Genomic DNA, 17,807 nt, shown 5'->3' on the forward strand with positions numbered 1-17,807 from the left:
CCAAAGTCAAGCCCTCATCAATTTCTGTCTGACTTTTTTTTTTTTTAATAGTCTCCTTATTGTTCTTCCTGCCTCTGGTCTTTCTTCTGATCTATGTCCTTCATCTTTGTATGTCAAGTACTCTATGTATTGTCATTGATGATAATGATTACCATCAGCTACAGGATGGCCTCACATTTACTCGTTGAAATGAGATCATTTATTTTGGACAAGACAAGAAATTACAGAACGGTCTTTGACCCATAAGTCCTTTAGAATTAAGCTATTTAATCATTTGTTTTCAATCTTTTTCTCAAAGTGACTCTAGTAAATATAAGTTTTGTTCCATTGTTATCAGTATAAGAAGTGTTTTAATGCTTTTCCTTTCAGGATTTCTTTGGGAAGAATTTATGCCTTGATCCATAGTCAGGTGGTTTTTTTTTTTTTTAAGTGCCTCACACAGCTGAGAAATATGCACGCTCTTCTCTATTCCTGTACAATAATCTTAAGAGGTCTGTCAAATCCCACTTTTATAAAATTCTACCCTGTTCCTTGATATTATATCCCACCATACCCAAATTTTTATAATAGTAGTGGTTAAATTTTGTGTGATTTTTACTGTGACTCCTTGGTACTTTAATAATTTCATTTTAGATTTTTATAGAAATTTTTTTCCTTTGGCATGGAAACTCTGGATTTGGCTATGACATTCAGAGTTTTCATTTAGGAATTTTTTTTCTTAGGAGGAGACTTTAAAAAAAATTTCACGTTGCCTTCTGTTTCTCATATTGCTGCACAATTTTCTGTTATGATTTTTTGAATCTTGATGCCAAACACTTCTTTTGGTTGGCTCTTTCTGATTTCTCTACTATCCAATTTCCAGGCTGGTTCTTTCCTTCCTTCCTTCCTTCCTTCCTTCCTTCCTTCCTTCCTTCCTTCCTTCCTTCCTTCCTTCCTTTAAGGTGCCTCACAGTTTTTTTCCTATTTTTTCAGTATTTGGTCTTTGTTTTAATATTTTTTTGTTGTTACATAGGTCTATTAGCTTCTGGTTGGTTCATTCTAATTTTCAGGAAGCTTTTTACTTCGATAATTTTTCAACCTCTTAGCTAAACCTTGTATTTCCCTCAGTGCCTGGCTCAGTGCTCTGAACCCAAAGGTGTATGGAATGATGAATGAACTTGTACTCCACATGACAATTTCTAAGATTCTTATAGGAAACAGGAAGGTTGGTCTCCATTTTGACCAAGGACAAATCAGTAGTAAATGGACTGACATTCACTACAAGTCTGACCACATTCTCTAGAATTAGGTTCTTTCTTTCCATGTCCTGTCCCAATTCACAATGAAAAACTGCCCTCCTTCATGGGCCTGAGCACCTCCTCCTGGTTTCCCATCCTTGTCCCAACTAAGCAACTTCTGTGAACTAGGGGAGAGACCACGTACCAACCACCTTGATTGTGATGTCTTTAGAGATTGATAACTTGGTCACATCATTCTTTGCCAAACAGGTGTATGTTCCAGAGTCTTTCCAAGACACAGTTTTAATGATGTAGGTGTTACCAAAGGAGTCAGAGTTCATGGTGCCATTGACTTGCCATCCATACAGGGCATGTGGGTAAGACTCAATGTGGCACACTAAGATGAGTGGGTCTTTGAATCTGACCTCAATCTCCCCACTCTCAGGGCTTGGAAGAATCACAATGTGGTCAGGTCCATCTGGGTAAAGAAGGAAGAGAAATGAGTCGTGAGCCACTGTTGGGTAAAGGATTGGAGAGGGAGGAGAGTCAGAGTCACTCACAATTCACAGTCAGGGTGAGGGAGTCACTTCTGGTGGCACCAGCTAGATTGCAGACTTCACACTGATAGGAGCCAGCATCCTCTCTCTTCACACTTTTGATGGTGAGGGTCTGCTTATTCTCAGACATATGTCTCCTCTCATTGGGTGACAGGCGCTGGTAATTGTGGAACCACAAAATGTTCATCCCCTCATTTTCTGGGCTACATGTGAAGACCACAGTGCCATTCTCTATGATGTCGGTACTGCTGGCAGTGATGTTAGGTTTGGCTGGTTTTTCTGAAGAGCGAAAAAGAAGAGAGAAATGTGAGAGCCTGTGTCTTCATCAGGTCATGTCTTCATGACAAAAGCACCAAAATCCTAGTTCAAACACTTTCATTACTGACATAAGGTAATGACCCTGACACCATGGGGAGGGACACAGCCCCTGATTGTATAGTCGTATAATAAGTAAGGTGAACAGGAAATAAAGGGGATGGAGTGGGGTCCTGGACTATCCTTTCCTCTAGTGAGTCAGGAAGGCATGGAGTAAGGAATACACATTTATGAAGTGCCTACTCCATGCCCGGCACATGGCCAGTGCTAGAGAAATGCTATTATTATCCTCATTATTATGATCATTGTTATTGTCATGCAGTATCTTAAATAGTATATGATCCATTTTCATCTTCTCAACAAGCCTGGGAGGGCGAGGCTATAATTCTTTCCATTTTACAGTTTAGCAAACTGAGGCAGACAGCTCAGGTGTTAGAGAGTTTTCCACTGAAGCACAGAATGTACCCTTGTATGGGACTTCAGAGGGCATTCATTGTTCCCTATCTCCATTTGCCTCTGTGCTTCTGGTTCTGTCCTCTGAGTCCATACACAACACATCTAATTCCCCTTCTCCAGAAGAGTCCAGAAAATTGCTATCATGCATCTCCCCCAAGCCTTTTCTTCTCAAGGTTAACCTTCTAAGTTCCTTCAGCTGACCTGAAGATCATATGGATACCAGACCCCTCATCAACCTGGTTGGCTTTCCATTGGACACTCCCCAGTGTATCAATGTCTGTTGATAACTGTCTTCTATAATTAAATGCAATTATCTGAGGGCTCTTGGACAGTCCTGAAGGACTGTTACTCCCTTACCTTTGGAAGTGAACATTATTCAAATGCATTAGGTGTTTTGGCTGACTTTTCACCCCTTTGACCCAAGTATTAAGCTTGCAGTCCACTCATTCCCCCCCCCCAAGTCTTTTTCACATGAAGGGGTGTCTCACTGTTGGATTCTGGATTTCTCTGATAATCCCATCTTTCATGGGAGCTTGGTCTCTAGGTAATTTATCATTGCATCCAAAAGTCAGGTTTCCTGCCTGGCCTCAGTCTCCCCTTCTCTAAGCCAACCATCCCTACTTGCTTTAATTGTTTTTCAATGGCTTGGTGACTAGTAATTTTCCCTTTTGTACCCATGCTTGTTTATGCATTGGACTTATTGAACCCAAGCACAGGACCGGACATTGATCCCCAACAATTTTCATCTGATCTCATTTCATTCACCACACCAGCTTGGTGAGGTGCTCCCTTAGCTTGGGCTTCCAGAAGCTAGGGTCACCTCCACACCTTGGTGGGTATATTGGTGAAGGCCTGAGAGGAATGGCTAGGGACAAGCTATGGGGCCCTAGTGCTCAGAGAGAGAAACGTTACCTTAGTTCCAAAGGAAACAAAGGCAAGGGAAAAGACTGGAAATAGATCACTTAGCAGCTGCATGCAGACAACCTGGTTGAAGTCCAGGGGTTTCTCACCTATAATAGAATCTCCTGTGCTGATGACTTTGTCTTGCCCATAGGGGCAGATCATATCCACGTACAGAATATTCATGAATTCTCTGCTTTGGGCTGTCTTCTTCCTTAGGAGTTTTCTCTCCTACAACATAAGATGTCTTTTTTCTTCTTTTTTTGCTAGCCAATGAATATTAAGTGACTTGCCCAGGGTCACATAACTAGTAAGTGTCAAGTGTCTGTGGCTGGATTTGAATTCAGGTCTTCCTGAATCCAGGGCTGGTGCTTTATCTGCTGCATCACCTAGCTGCCCCTGCATAAAATTTCTTGTACTACAAGGAAGCTGAGTCAAGAGGGACTGACTTTCCCTGAGTTCCCATGGCCCAAGGAGGGCCCAGATACCAGTTTTTCCTTATCCCTGCATTCTCTGTAGTTTGCAGGTCAGCCTTGCCCCTGGGAAAGGTATGTGGCCCTAAGTAATCCGAGAGCAATTCATCAGGCTCACAGAACTCCTTTCCTGGGTCTTCCTTCCCCATCTATCTAAGGTTTACTTTCCAAACAGGACTAAATTAGAAATATTTGAGTTTTCCTGACCTTCTTTCTTCCTCTTTGTGGTAGTGTTCCCAGTCTTTCCTTTCATCCATGATAAGAGGTTGAGCGTGAGGAAGAGTGGGGACTCACCTCTTACACAGGTACTGAGGGAGCCTTGAATCCAGTAAGGCCAAGTGAAATTGGCCAAGGAAATGACAAGGCTGTGGTCAACTATCCATCCTTGAGGGGTGATGAGGACATGCTGGGAAGTGAGCATCCTCCAGGGAAAGAAGACCACAGTAGCACTTCTATGGAATGTGTCTTGGCAGCCCCAGAGTCTTATGCCTGGTATGCCAGAGTGACTAGTGTTGGACTTAGAAAGATCTGAGTTCAAATCCTAACTCAGCTATGTGACTTACTAGCAAGTCATTTAACCTGCCTGTGACTTATGCTTCCATACCTCTAAAATGGGTATAATGGTGCCCACCTCACAGTTGTTGGGAGGATCAAATAAGACCATCCCTGAAAAGTTCTTTGTAAACCATAAGGTGTTGCATAGACATGAGCTGTTATGTTTTTATAAGGAGGCCGGTCCCACCAAGTGGACTTTGGCTGGAAGAAGAGAGAGGTATAGCCAGGTTTTGAGGTCATCCTCTTTCCTGGGACCCTGAGCAAGTATGACAGGAGTTAAGAAGGATGGATCATGGAGAGGGAGGAGAAGGACACAGGGCACCTTCACATAGTACAGGGTATAGTAGAAAGAGCTTTTGATTTGGACTTAGAGGGCCCTGGGTTCAAATCCTGGCTCTGCCCCTTCCTACGTGTGTGACCTTGGCCAAGTCTCTTCCCCTCCATATGCCTCAGTCTCCTCTGGAAGCTGAGAGGACTGCACTAAAGCATAGCTGAGGTCCTTTTCCAGGGCTAAATGGAGGATTCTGTTATCCCTGCATGGCCGGGTTTCTCTGACTTTCTTTGTGCCCCTCCAATACCCCCATCACACTACTGTGAAAGTAGTGGGAATTTTGCTAGATATGGTCATGCCACTCCTCTCCTGAAGGATCTTCAGGGGCTCACTATTACCTCTCATGCCAGGGCCAAAGTCCTTTAAGTGATACAAAGTTCTCTTTTCCCCCTTGAGCCATTCTTGCTCTGCAGCCTTATCTCATCCCACTCCTTTCTTCCCCTTCTGGCACATTCCCCATTTCCTGTCACCTCCAAGTCCTGGATCATTGTTTATAGGGTTATAGGGTAACAGATTTAGAGATTTCAGGCACATCAGAGATGTTCCAGACTGCTGCCTCTTCACCTCCTTTGTACTTGGAGCCCTTGGACAGTCAGTCTGAAGAAGCCTGTGGACCCTTCTCAGAGTCTTGGCTTTAAAGTCACAAAAGGAAATACAAAAAGGATTACAAAGAAAAGTGAAAAATAAACTGAAAATACAATTGTAATTTTTCCCATCCAGGTTTCTGGACCTTCTTAAATCTGAGAACCACTGATCTAGGTCAATGCCTTCATTGTTAGAGGAAGAAACTGAGGCCCCACATTGGGAATTGTCTTTGACCAAGCAGACAGCAAACAGCAGAGCTGGATTTGAACCGAGGCCCCCTGAACTCAAGGTCAACTTTCTTTCCTCCCTTTGGAAGCAGCTCCAGGCTCAGACTTTCAGTGACCAGCCCATTGATACAGAAGGAGACAGTGGCAGAGAATGGCCTTGATCTCACATCCCCCTGTGCCTGAATCCATTGTCCTGTCACTGTACAACACTGTCTTTTGTTTTGCATATGATGGAATGGGAGAAATTTATACTACAAAAGTCCCAGAGCCATTCAAGGAAGAAAGTGCAGAGTCCCATATAACTGAGGGCCAAACTAGACGGTCTCTGGGACTCCTTCCAGCTCTAGGTGTTCTCATTGGCCAAAGCCCCAGCTTTGAGCAGCCCCAAGGAAACTCCATGCCAGAGAAGGGGAGGAACAGCAGGTGATGGTCTGTGATTCCCCAGGAGCTCCCTCATCATGGACACTCACTGGCCTGTGGACTGAGAGAAGTGGGCGTGGCCAACAAGATGCCCAGGCTATAGGAAGGGATGAGAAGGAATGGCCAAGCACAAGGGAGAAGGCCAGAGAAGGAGCCAACTCCTCATGGGTCAGCAGCTGCTCAGTGCCACCAGAAGTACAAGGGAGGGAATCTCAGCAGCCCAGAGACCTCATGCTCCTTGGGAGAGACTACACAGCAGTTTAGAAGCCAATGCCCAATATGAGCCCTTCATGTCTGAGCATCAGTGGAGAAAATGTGGGGAAGCAGGTTCCTCCCAGGTGTCCTCTCTGGCTCCACCCTGGCCGGCTCAGGCCAGCACAGCCTCCTCCTGGCTGCATATTACACCAGTCCTCTTTAGCTTTTCAATGTCCCAGCTCACTTGACTTTTGTCACAACATTGTTCTGATTAAGCCATACCTGATACAGCATTTACTAGTGTCTAGGGATTCTTTCTTCCTTCTTGACCTGCATCATCCCCCTCCATGCATTTCCACTGGAGGTCCCTGCAGGAACTGTCTTCCTGCCAGGCTCCCCTCACTTTCCACCTCTCCCAAGAAGCCTTTCCTCATGTCCCCTGGCCCAGCTGACAGCCCCCTCCTCAAATGATCTTAGAGCCTTTTCTTCTAGGTCCAGCCCTGGGCCACCAGCTGCCCAATTCATTTGTTGGTGGGGCTAATGGAGCATCCCAGGAGTAGCAAAGCTGGGGCTTTGGCCAATGAGAACACCTAGAGCTGGAAGGAGCCCCAGAGACCGTCTCATTTCTACCACACACGAAGGGTCTTTCCTCAGGACAGCCAGAGAAGCAGGGAATGTTGGGATTGGTATCCCCATTTTATGGATGAGGGAATGGAGAGTCATAGAGCTGAAGTGACCCACCTGAGGCCACACAGTAAATGCTAGAGCTAGGATTGGAATCCAGACCACCTGATGCCAAGCATAGAGCTCTCCTCTTCCTTTGGTCCCTCCCCTCCAGCAGAAGCTGGAAGCCCTGGAGAGCCCAGCTCCCCTTGTGTCTGGTGGAAGACTCAATCCTTTGTGCCATTACATGTTTGCTCAGTAGAGTGTATACTCCTTCAGGGCAGAGATTTCTATTTTTGGCTTTTTCTACCCCATACCCAGCCCAGTGACTTTGTACATAGTAGGTGCCTAATAAATACTTGTGAATAACAGAAGGATGATTCTTGGTCCTTCCTCCTGCAATATCTTCTGCCCAGGAGCCGAGTGACAGACCACTGGGGATTGTCGGCAGGACCCTCCTCAAATTCTGACTCCTGCCTCTCACCCTGTAACCATTGAAAGCATCCTTCCACAGACAGATCCCTAGGACAATTTCCAGAATGCCCTCCATGGAAGAAAGCCCTTGATGTACTTGGCAGTTACTCCTTCCCCACAGACATCACAACCTCAGAGTCAGAACTCTCCCAGAGACTCTGGAATTCCTTGGGACCTCAGAGGTCACCTTGTCCAACCCAGGCCTGATGAGGGCTTTGCACTCAAAAATCCTTGGCCAATTATCATCTAGTCTGTGTTTGAAGAGTCCCAGAGCTGGGGAGGTCACTATCTTCTGAGGTGACTCTCATGGTAGGGGGCATCTAGAGCATATAGGGGATGGAATACTGGATGTGGGGGTGGGGCGGGGTTAGGAAGGTCTGAATTTGAATCCTGCCCCAGCTACTGACTATCTGAGTGACTCTGGCCAAGTCACTTCATCTCTCAGTCTCATTGACCTCATTTACAAAAATAGCACTAACATCACAGGGGCTTTGAAAAAATCAAATGAAATATAATATATAGAGAACTTTGCATACCTTCAAGCTCTTTATAAATGGGGAGTCTTGTTAATCCATTTCCCCAATGGAAAGCTCTTCTGCTTGCGAAAGTTGTCCCAGTTTGGAGCCCAAATTACTCCTTTGCTCCCCAAATTGAATTTGTCGTATCATCCATCTGAGACCTCAGCAGGAGCTGGGCCCCTCTGTCCTACTCTGTCCTTCAGGGAAACCTAGGCCCCTCTGTCTTGACCATCTCCTCCAGAAAATGGAGGTAATACAGTTTTCCTCCCTTTGGGGTCCCTCTCCCAGCCCTGGGAACCTCAGGATGAACAGGTATCCCCACGGTCCTGGGCACATGGGCAGCCAGGCTCCTGGCTCTTGGGCAGTGGGTAGTCTGAACTTGAGCTCTGCTGGGTCCAGCTAGAAAGGGAGGGTCAGTGACTGTGCCCTCCCCCAACAAGGCACCCCCTGCCTCATGCATTTTTAAGTATCTTGGGGCAGGTGAACTTCAGGCGCAGGCTGCCTGCCTCAGGAACAGCTGGAAGGGCCAGGTGCCATTCTGAGCCCTCAGGGGCCCCTCCTAGTTTCACAGTGTGGCCTGAGAAAGCTGGGAGGAAGAAAGAAGTTACTTCCCACAGACTGACTGCCCAGGGCCTCTGAGCTCTCCTGCGCTCTCTGGGACCCATGACCAGGCTGTTCCGGGTTTTGGGGGTTCTCACCTCCTTGGTCTACTTTATGTGGGGGTGGGTCCTGCTCTGGAATCTCCTTGTCCCTGGCTAAGGACCTTGGGGGTGGTGCTCTCAATCCAGACAAAGGGAGAGCATTGGGGTGAATCATGGCCCATGGGAAGCCCAGCACTTACCATATACCCATAATTGTCCTCTAGCATTTGCAGCTATCAGGCCTGTAGAATCAACAATGGTTACAATGTAGAGGTCAGTGTCACTGAGGGTAAGGTTGGGGATGAGCAGGGAGCCATTGGAGAAGACCTTCTCCCGGATATCTGCTGGTCTCTGCACTCCAGAAGAGACATGGTAGCTAGCAATCCTGGTGGAGTTGTCTGTTGTCCGTCTGTACCAAACATAGACAAGAGCCTGCTCTGAGAAGCTCTGGATGTTGAAGGTGACACTGATGCCCACTGTCCCATAGGGAGGACTTGGCACCACAGTGACAGGAGCACCTTGAGCAGACATTGGCTGGATCCAGCAGCTGAGGATGGAGGCTGAGATAGGAGGAAGGAGGCAGAGGTCATCAGTCTCTCCTGATCTTCTGAGAAGCCCAGGTCACTGAAATGTCCCCAAGGTAAAGGTAGGGACTGCTAAGCCTGGGCCAGGGTCTGCTGGGGGCTCAGTTGGATATTTTTGAAGGGGATATATTTGCCTGTGCATCAGTCTGTCAGTACCAGTCTCTGCAGAGGATCTGAGAGTTTGGTCTCTGACACATTTTAGCACTTTCCAAAGATTTGATTCAGAGTGGACTTGCCAGCGTGGAAAGCAAGACATTGGGGGGTGGGGTGAAATGTATCAATAAATTGCTGTTGTTGAGGATAGAAGTCAGATCTTAGACTTGGACAGGACTTTAGAGATCCCTGCCTCAAATTAAGAAAATTGAGGCCCAAATAAGGTAACACGTGCCCCAAATCAAATAAGAAATGGAAAAGGCAGCATTTTAACCCAGATCTGCTGGCCCCAAACCTAGTGAGAGCATTTCTCAAAAGCCCTGAATGCATCTTAAGGATGACAGAGTTTGGCTTCAAAACAGCCCTTTGGGGAAGGTGGTATTTAATCTGAAACTAAGAGGGCTAAGTGACCTGTCCAAGGTCCTGCAGCTAGTAACCATCAGAGCTGGGAACCACACTCAGTTCCCCTCTGACGATAAAGACCCCCTTAGTCTCTTCAGGGTTGCTCAGCTCCAGGGCTGGATGTTGCCCTGAGTCTCAGGGATGATAACTGATAGCCCTGTTCTGCTACTTCCCCTCTTCCCCTGGCTCAGGGAAGACACCCCATGCCAGGTCAGCAGACAATGTGTCTGGGACAGTCTCCCTGGGACTGGTCTCCTTCCTTCTAGTCCTTGTCTTGATTCCCTTGTCTTTGTCTGGGCCAGAATCCCCCAGGCTCCCTCTCCTCCCCTGGGCTCCAGCAGAGCTGGTGTCTCACCTGTGATCAGGAGCCCCTTCCAGGGGCTACCTCCACTGTGGGGAGCTTCTGTGGGTCTGTCCATCAGTCTGTGCTGCCCACTGTGCGTGAGCACTTCTCTCCTTGTCAGGAATCTCTGCTTTCCTCTCCTGAGCTGTGTCTTCCCTGTCTAGAGCCCAAGGGCAGCCCCTGGAGGTACCCCTGCTGGGCTCCAGACTAAGGCTGTCCCTGCTGGGCTCCAGACCAAGGCTGTCCCTGCCTGCAGCCCAGAGCTGTGTCTGCTCTGTTTCCTCCTCTCCAGAACTGAGGTCTCTGTCTGTAGGGCTGGAGCTCTTCTATCTGCCAGGATGAGGTGGTTCCCACAGGGCAAGGACTTGGCCTCTGACTTTCTCCTCTCTCCTTTTTACTTCTCTTTCTTTCCCTCCCAGCTACTGCTGTGGTTCCTGGGTCTCCCAGGGAGCCCCTCCCTGCACAGATTGCCCTCACTGTCCATAGAGAAGTAGTCTTGTCCCCAAGAGGAACATGGGTCACTCAATATTACCTGTTGTTGATTTCTACTTCCTCGTGACCTTCTTCCTTATTTGCTTCCCATAGCAGAGACTGTTTAGACCCCAGAATGAGCACAGAGAATGGTGGGCAGAGACAATGTGTATGGATCCCTATTCCAGGCTTCTAGGGCCCTGAGTGCTTAGCATCCTCTCTGTTATCCGGCTTGGGTGGAGTGCCCTGGATTTTCTCAAGGGTTTTGCTGTGCCTTCTGGGAGGGTCCAACAGGGCTGGGGAGAGAGAATAGGGGATGGTGCAGATGACAGTCGCCTCCCCTAGAGTGGGAGCAGATAGAGGGCATCTTACTTTACTACCCCTCCCCCAACTTCCCAGCTAGGTTGATAGAAGGCTGGGTCTGGAGACAAGAGGATGGGAAACAATGTTCACTTCCTCATTTTTTGAGGAAAGAGACAAGACCTAGACTTTTCCCAGGCCCCAAACAACAGAGATGATGTCTAGGCAGAGATGGAAAGAATGGAGAGGCAGCAGGCAGGACAGGGAGAGGGGGTGGGCAATAGATTCAAAGAGACATGGGGAGGAGCTGTCAGCCTCTTAGTGGGTTATAGAAAGAGAACCCAGGGGAGGGGAAAGGGCTTTGGGAAAGCACTGGGCCTGAGGCAGCATGAATGGGAGAAAGAACCTGCAGGTGAAGGAACTGAGGATGAGGAGAAGGAGGAGATCCTTATTCATGCCAAAGGCCTCAGAGAGGGCCAAGAAGCCTAGAGCCCTGGGAGAAGACATGAAGCTTGAGGGCTTTCAAAAGGGATGTCTGGGCTTTGCTGTGATTGTCCCTTCGGCTCAAAAAGCCAAGGTACCCTGTTCAGGAGGGTCATTCCCATGGGGCTGTTCTTTCCTCAGGTCCAGAAAAAGCACCTTCCAGAGAAGAGCCGCTCAGCCACCAAGCACAGTAAGTAAAGGCCCCAACCCAAGAAAGCTGCAGTTTGTGGGAGCCTTGGGACATATGGCTCTGACCACAGCATCCTTTTTTGTCTGTGAAAGGAGAAGGTAGGAGCTATTTTTCCCATGAAGGCCAACTCTCTTCTATTTTCTGTAGTAGGAAGATGAGCAAGACGGATACGATTCCGGGCCTCCAGAAGTCCTCCACTCTGTTCAATTTAAACAGTATTTATGAGTCTGAACACTCATAGGCATTGTCACAGACCCTTATATTTGGAGGACTCAGAATTAAGTGACTCTTTGTGCCTGGCCTGGGGATGGTGACACTCAACCCTGTTCACTCCCTATTCCCCTATTCTGCTCACATTCTGCCTCTGTGATAAATACCTCTATGGCCTTGGGAAAACAGTCTTATACCTCAGTTTCCTATTCTTTGAAGAGAGAAGACCAGATTAGCTTCCCTCAGAAGCCCCTTCCACCTTCAAATCTAAGGTCCTTATGATGCCCAGCCCTCACAAAGGCATTAAGGAAGATGCAAAAATGCAGGTTGGGGATGGACTTTTTGTTACTGATGGAGCCAAGACACTGAGCCAGGAAGGAGAGAAGGAGATAAAAGAGGTAAGGATAAGAGACCCCCATGGGGTTCCCTGCCCTTGTGGGATGTCTGTGACAACTGCTTCCTTAATCGGTAGATGCTAGGCTGAGTATGGATGTTCATAAGATTGGCCCCTACAAAACTAACCAACCTCATGAAGGAATAAGGAGTCCTTAGAGATGATGTCCCAGCCTGGCTGCTTCCCTTCATTAAGATAATGTGTATAGGGAACTCTCTTGGGAAGAAGCTAAAAGCCAAGGGGAAAACTAGCCAAGAGACAGAGAAGAGGGAAATTTGACAGGGGTGAGAGGAAGGGCAGGCAGCAGTGCTGTGTGTGCCTCAGCTGGCTGGCATCCAGGTCACCCTTTGGCTGGATTTGTGACCCAGGCTCTGTGAACCCAAGTGCTTCAGCATCTTAATATTTCCTTATCTTCTTTGCCCCACCCCTCTCTTTTTTTTGTGAGGCAACTGGGGTTAAGTGACTTGCCCAGGGCCACACAGCTAGTAAGTGTTAAGTGTCTGAGGCCGGATCTGAACTCAGGTACTCCTGACTCCAGGGCTGGTATTCTCTTCACTGTGCCATCTAGCTGCCCCTCCCCTCTCTTTTTTAATTTATGGAATAAAACTACCAGTTTCATAAAATAGTGCAATAAAAGGGTAAGTATGCATGAACCTGCAAATCTACTATGTACATCTGGCTATTACTTTCAGACACGCAACAAAATTATAATGTAACTTCCTTTTTTCCCTTCCTTTTCACTCCCCACTCCACTCTAGAAATGGCTACCATAGGGGGCAGCTAGGTGGCGCAGTGGATAGAGCACCAGCCCTGGAGTCAGGAGTACCTGAGTTCAAATCCGGCCTCAGACACTTAACACTTACTAGCTGTGTGACCCTGGGCAAGTCACTTAACCCCAATTGCCTCACTAAAAAAACAAACAAACAAAAAAAACAAACAAAAAAAAGAAATGGCTACCATTACACACATAGACACATACATACACATATAAAATTATTGAACATATAATTCTATTTATGAGTTTTTTCTCTGGATGCAGAAAGTATCTTTCTTCATATGCCCTTTATAGTTAATTTGAGTATTTATAATAGACAAAATAACTTATTCTCTCAAAGTCCTTCTTAAAACAATATTGCTGGGGCAGCTAGGTGGCACAGCGGATAGAGCACTGGCCCTGGAGTCAGGAGTACCTGAGTTCAAATTCGGCCTCAGACACTTAACACTTACTAGCTGTGTGACCCTGGGCAAGTCACTTAACCCCAACTGCCTCACTAAAAGAAAAAACAAAACAAAAAACAACAATATTGCTCTTACTGTATACAATGTCCTCTTGGTTCTGCTCATTTCATTCTTCAATACTTCATGCAAGTCATTTCATGTTTTTCTAAGATCATTGTGTTCATCATTTCTTATGGTACAGTAGTATTCTATTACAATCATCAACTACAAATTGTTCCGCCATTCCCCAACTCATGATCATCCCTACAATTTCCAGTCATTTACCACCACAGAGAGCTGCTTTAAATATTTTAGAAGCTATAGGTGCTTTTCCTATTCCCCCAGTCATCTGTGACATAGAGCAAGTAGTGACATTGCTGCATCAAAGGGTACATAGATAGGTTAGTAACTCTTTGGGCCTAATTAAAGTTTGATCTGTGAAGCTTAACTAAAAAGAAAAAAAAACTTAGATGATGGCAACTAGTCCTATCACTTCCTGGCAAAGAGTGAAAGAAGAAATGGAAGCAATGTCAGATTTCATATTCTTGGACTCCAAGATCATTAGAGATGGTGACTATAGCCTTTAAATTAAAAGACACTTGTTCCTTGAAAGAAAAGTCATGCGAATCTGGGCAGCACACTAAAATGCAGAACCATTACTTGGCGGACAAATGTCCATATAGTCAAATCTATCCTTTTTGTTGAGTAGTGATGAATGCCTGTGAGAGTTGGACTCTCTAAGCTGAGCACGGCAGAAGTGACACTTTAGAATTGTTGGACTGAGAAGGAATTGTGACTGTCCCTTAGACAGCAAATAGTTCAAATCAGACAACACTTAAAGAAATGAATTCAGGCTATTCCCTGGGAGGTTGAAAGCTGAACCTGTAGCTCAAATACTTTGGCCACAGAAGGAGAAGATGGGACTCATTGGGAAAGACCCTGATTTTGGGAAACATTGAAGGTAAAAGGAAGAAAAGGAGAGCAGTGGATGAGATGGATGGATGGTGTCATGGAAGACTTTGGGAGATAGTGGAGGATAGAAAGGCCTGCTGTGCTATGGTCCATGGGCTCAGGAAGGTTTAGACATAACTGAGCAATAGGCACAACAGAGATGAACTGATCCTACAACCTCATTTGACAATGGAAGAAAGGAAGTCAAAGACAATAGTGGCTTGTGCTGGGGCCCAGTGGGAGAAACAGAAAAGCTGGGATTCAGATTTAGGTCTTCTGGACCAAAATCCAGTGTTCCATGTTCCTCTGCTTCATGTACCACCAAGGCTCAGCTATGGGACTATTGAAATACAGGTGAGAGAGGACACAGCTTCTTACTCCATTTACCTAAGAGGTTTCAGTAGGGTTCTTTGGAAGGATAGGGCATTTGGTTCTAGACGTTTTGGGGCCATGTCCTGCAGGATCAATGAGGACAAATTTATAATGGGCTCCTCATCCTCCTTCCCCCTCTGCTCTGTGAGGATAAGCCTAGAAGCCTGTGTATCCCCTGATCTGCCAGGGAAGCTGAATTTAGTCTACCAATGGCTATGCCCACTGCCCCCCTGGCCAAAGGGTGGGAGCCACATTTCATCTGTCATCTTTTAATTCATGATTGGACCCTCAGTGGCCTGAATTCTGAGGCTTTCTGGATGTCTTCACCTCTGTTATTCTTGTTTTTACTCTAGGAATTGGTCTCCCTGTTCTCTCTTCACTGGATCACTTGATATAATTCCCTCCATATTTCTCTGAATCCATCAAAATAACATTTCTTATGACACAACAAAATTCCATGATCTTCATACATCACAGTTGATTAATCCTTGTCCCACTGGAGGGGATGCAATTTTTGTTTCCAGTTCTTTTCTGCAATAACAGCTGTTATAAACATTCATGTACTCACAGCTCTTTCTTTTGTCCTTGTTCCCCTTGGTACACCCACCTGTTAGTGTAGAACCTCACCCAACTCCTTCTCTCACTGCTGACTTTTAGGGCCCCAGATGGAAGCTTATGACTATTTTCTCACAGCTGTAAAGGGTTTTTAGCACTATTTCTCATGAGCTCCTACCATTGTGCTCCCCCTTAGTAACCAGACAGAAAGATAACAAAGACATTTACTGATAAGAAATAATAAAAACAATTGGTACAAAACATCCTGTCTAAAAACAAAAATATGAGGTGAATTCTCTGATAAATAAAGCTTCCCTGAAAGGACTGGGTACAAACAAAATGGTGGTGAGGTTCCTGTGTTGAGGATCTCTGTAGCTAAGGGTTGCCACTCAGCTCCTGACCCTGAAAGTCCCTTCTTTCTTTAGTGAAGTACTCCATGAGGAGGGCTCACTACTGGACTCCAAGGGTCCCTTTCATCAGAGGCCATTCCTGGACTTTCTTTCTGCCATGAATGGCCCTGTTCCCTGTAGGCGCCATTGGCCTTCTGGGAATGTTTTCTTCATACATTTTTGGGGTTTCCACTGCCATCAACCTCTTCTGCCTCTGGTGGACCCCGATGATCTTATCCATATTTGAGATCATGTTGTCTAGGACCAAACATTCCTGGTTTCATGAAACCTCAGGAGAGAAGATTTTGACTCTGAGAATCTCAACATCTTAGGACCATTCTGATAGGATGGGTCATCTACAGCTTAGTTCAGTAGGAATAAACATGGAAGTTTCTAAATGGTCTTTTACATGGATAAGGAAGACAGAAAAATATGGAAGATTCAAAATATTGAAGCACTTGGGGAGCAACAGATTATGGACCCAAATATTCCACAAGGTGCCTTGGCTTCTAAGCAGCTCAGGCACACTGAGCTCTAGCTTCTTTCATTCCTCTTAATTTTGTCTGAGAGATCTGGGTGTCCCTGGCACCCTGCAAGTATTCCCTCTTCCCCAATACAGCCCTTTCCCCCCCCCCAGGTGGATCTTTGCATTGATCTAGATGTCTCAGCTTTCTCCTCTGAGAGATGCCTCTGAACCCTCCTTTATGAAGGGAAACAGAAAGGCTGTCCCAACATCCCTAGGGACTTTCTTCTCTTCCTTAGGCTTGAGGGTTCTTCAAGGGATCAATCTCATCATAAACATGTGCTGTGGTGATATCCAATTCCTGTGGATAGAGAGAAGAAATGTCACTGGCATCCAGAATAGAGGCTGGCACTAGGGGGACTCTTCCCTCTTCAGACCCTGTCCCTACTTCCCTCCATCCTGGCCTGGTTCCTGTTGCCTCTCTCATGAAAAATAAGAAATTCATCCTCCACCAATATTTTTACATTTGCCTTGGTCCCTGAGTGAGGTCTGGTCTCCCCTTGTACACATACCTGATAGGGGCTCTCAGAAGGAGCAGGGGAGGAGCCCATGACCTGTGGAAGGGGAAACAAGAGCTAGTAAGAGCCTCCAAAAGACAGAGATGGAAAGGAATTTATGACAGAGAATGCTTATTGTAGAAGGACCCTTGTGACATGTGACAATCAGCAATGGCCTTAGAGATCTCATAGTTGTTTATCCTCTGAGTTAGAAGAGACTTACAAGAACATCTAGTGTGACAAACTCTAACACCAATGTCCTCTACAACTCATGTGATAAGTAGTCATCTAGCCTTCCTTGGAGACTCCCAGTGTGGAGCAGGACACCCTGTCCTAGGTAGCCCATCCCACATTGCATCCCTTCACTAAGAACTTTGCACCTACTATGTGCCAGACATTATGCCATAAATCCTGGAAAGATTTATTCTATTTCTGCCTGGAACTCCTGCTATAAGAATCTCTCTGTCCTGAGTGGTGATTGACTCTTCAGGTACCCACCACCCAAGCCTTGATCTGTAACCATGAGTCATTCCCTTCCCAGACTGCTTGTCACCAGCTGCCATGATTGATCCGCAAAACAAATCCACCAGGACTTGACCCTTTTACTCCTGGAACTTCCAACTTGGAGTTGCTCACCCTACCCTTCCCTTCCCTCCTGCTTTCAAGTTCTGGAACCATCAACAACTATCCCGTGACTTTTGATTTCCTTTGCCAGCCCTGTAGTTTCCCAAAGCAAAATGTCCCTATCTGGGCACCATTTCTCCCTATGTGTGAGAGGAAATGATGACTAATAATGTGATTTTGGGGAGACCCAGTGACCCTACCCCCACTCAGGAACTCTGGCTGGTTTCTCAGAGCCAGCCCCAAAGGTGCATTAGACATCAGACTTACTCAGTAGAGGCAATAGAAACCACACCTATCTGAAACACTTTTCCCTACAGAGGGTCTGTCTTTTACTCTACCCTGTTCTTAGCACAGTACCCCTCATTTTGATATGAACCACCCTCAGGTCCCGTCAACCAATGGTATTGAATGATGCTAGCCACTTTGCTCTGAGTAGTGTGAAAGAGCTGCCTCTCATCTGGTCCCCAAGAAACTTACCCTCTCTTGCATCTGGGAACCCTGGGTGAACCAGCTATGGGTTCTCTTCTCTCTCTCTCTCTCTCTCTCTCTCTCTGTCTCTCTCTCTCTGTAATGTAGGACCTCTAAACTCTACTTTGGAGCCATGTGCTCTCTCTCTTTCTC

At 46.4% G+C, this 17,807-nt stretch overlaps 1 protein-coding gene across 1 annotated transcript in view; it reads right to left on the reverse strand.

Moving 5' to 3' along the window:
- LOC122748241 (netrin receptor unc-40-like) overlaps positions 1–10,085 on the reverse strand; it is a 49,177-nt gene extending 39,092 nt beyond the window's left edge. Inside the window, 4 exon segments of the mRNA XM_043993911.1 lie at positions 1,423–1,695; positions 1,778–2,053; positions 8,728–9,087; positions 10,022–10,085. Coding sequence (XP_043849846.1) covers positions 1,423–1,695; positions 1,778–2,053; positions 8,728–9,087; positions 10,022–10,085 — 973 coding nt within the window.
- Positions 10,086–17,807: the final 7,722 nt, after the last annotated feature.

This window comes from Dromiciops gliroides, chromosome 3, assembly GCF_019393635.1.
Source record: "Dromiciops gliroides isolate mDroGli1 chromosome 3, mDroGli1.pri, whole genome shotgun sequence".
Classification (NCBI taxonomy): domain Eukaryota; kingdom Metazoa; phylum Chordata; class Mammalia; order Microbiotheria; family Microbiotheriidae; genus Dromiciops; species Dromiciops gliroides.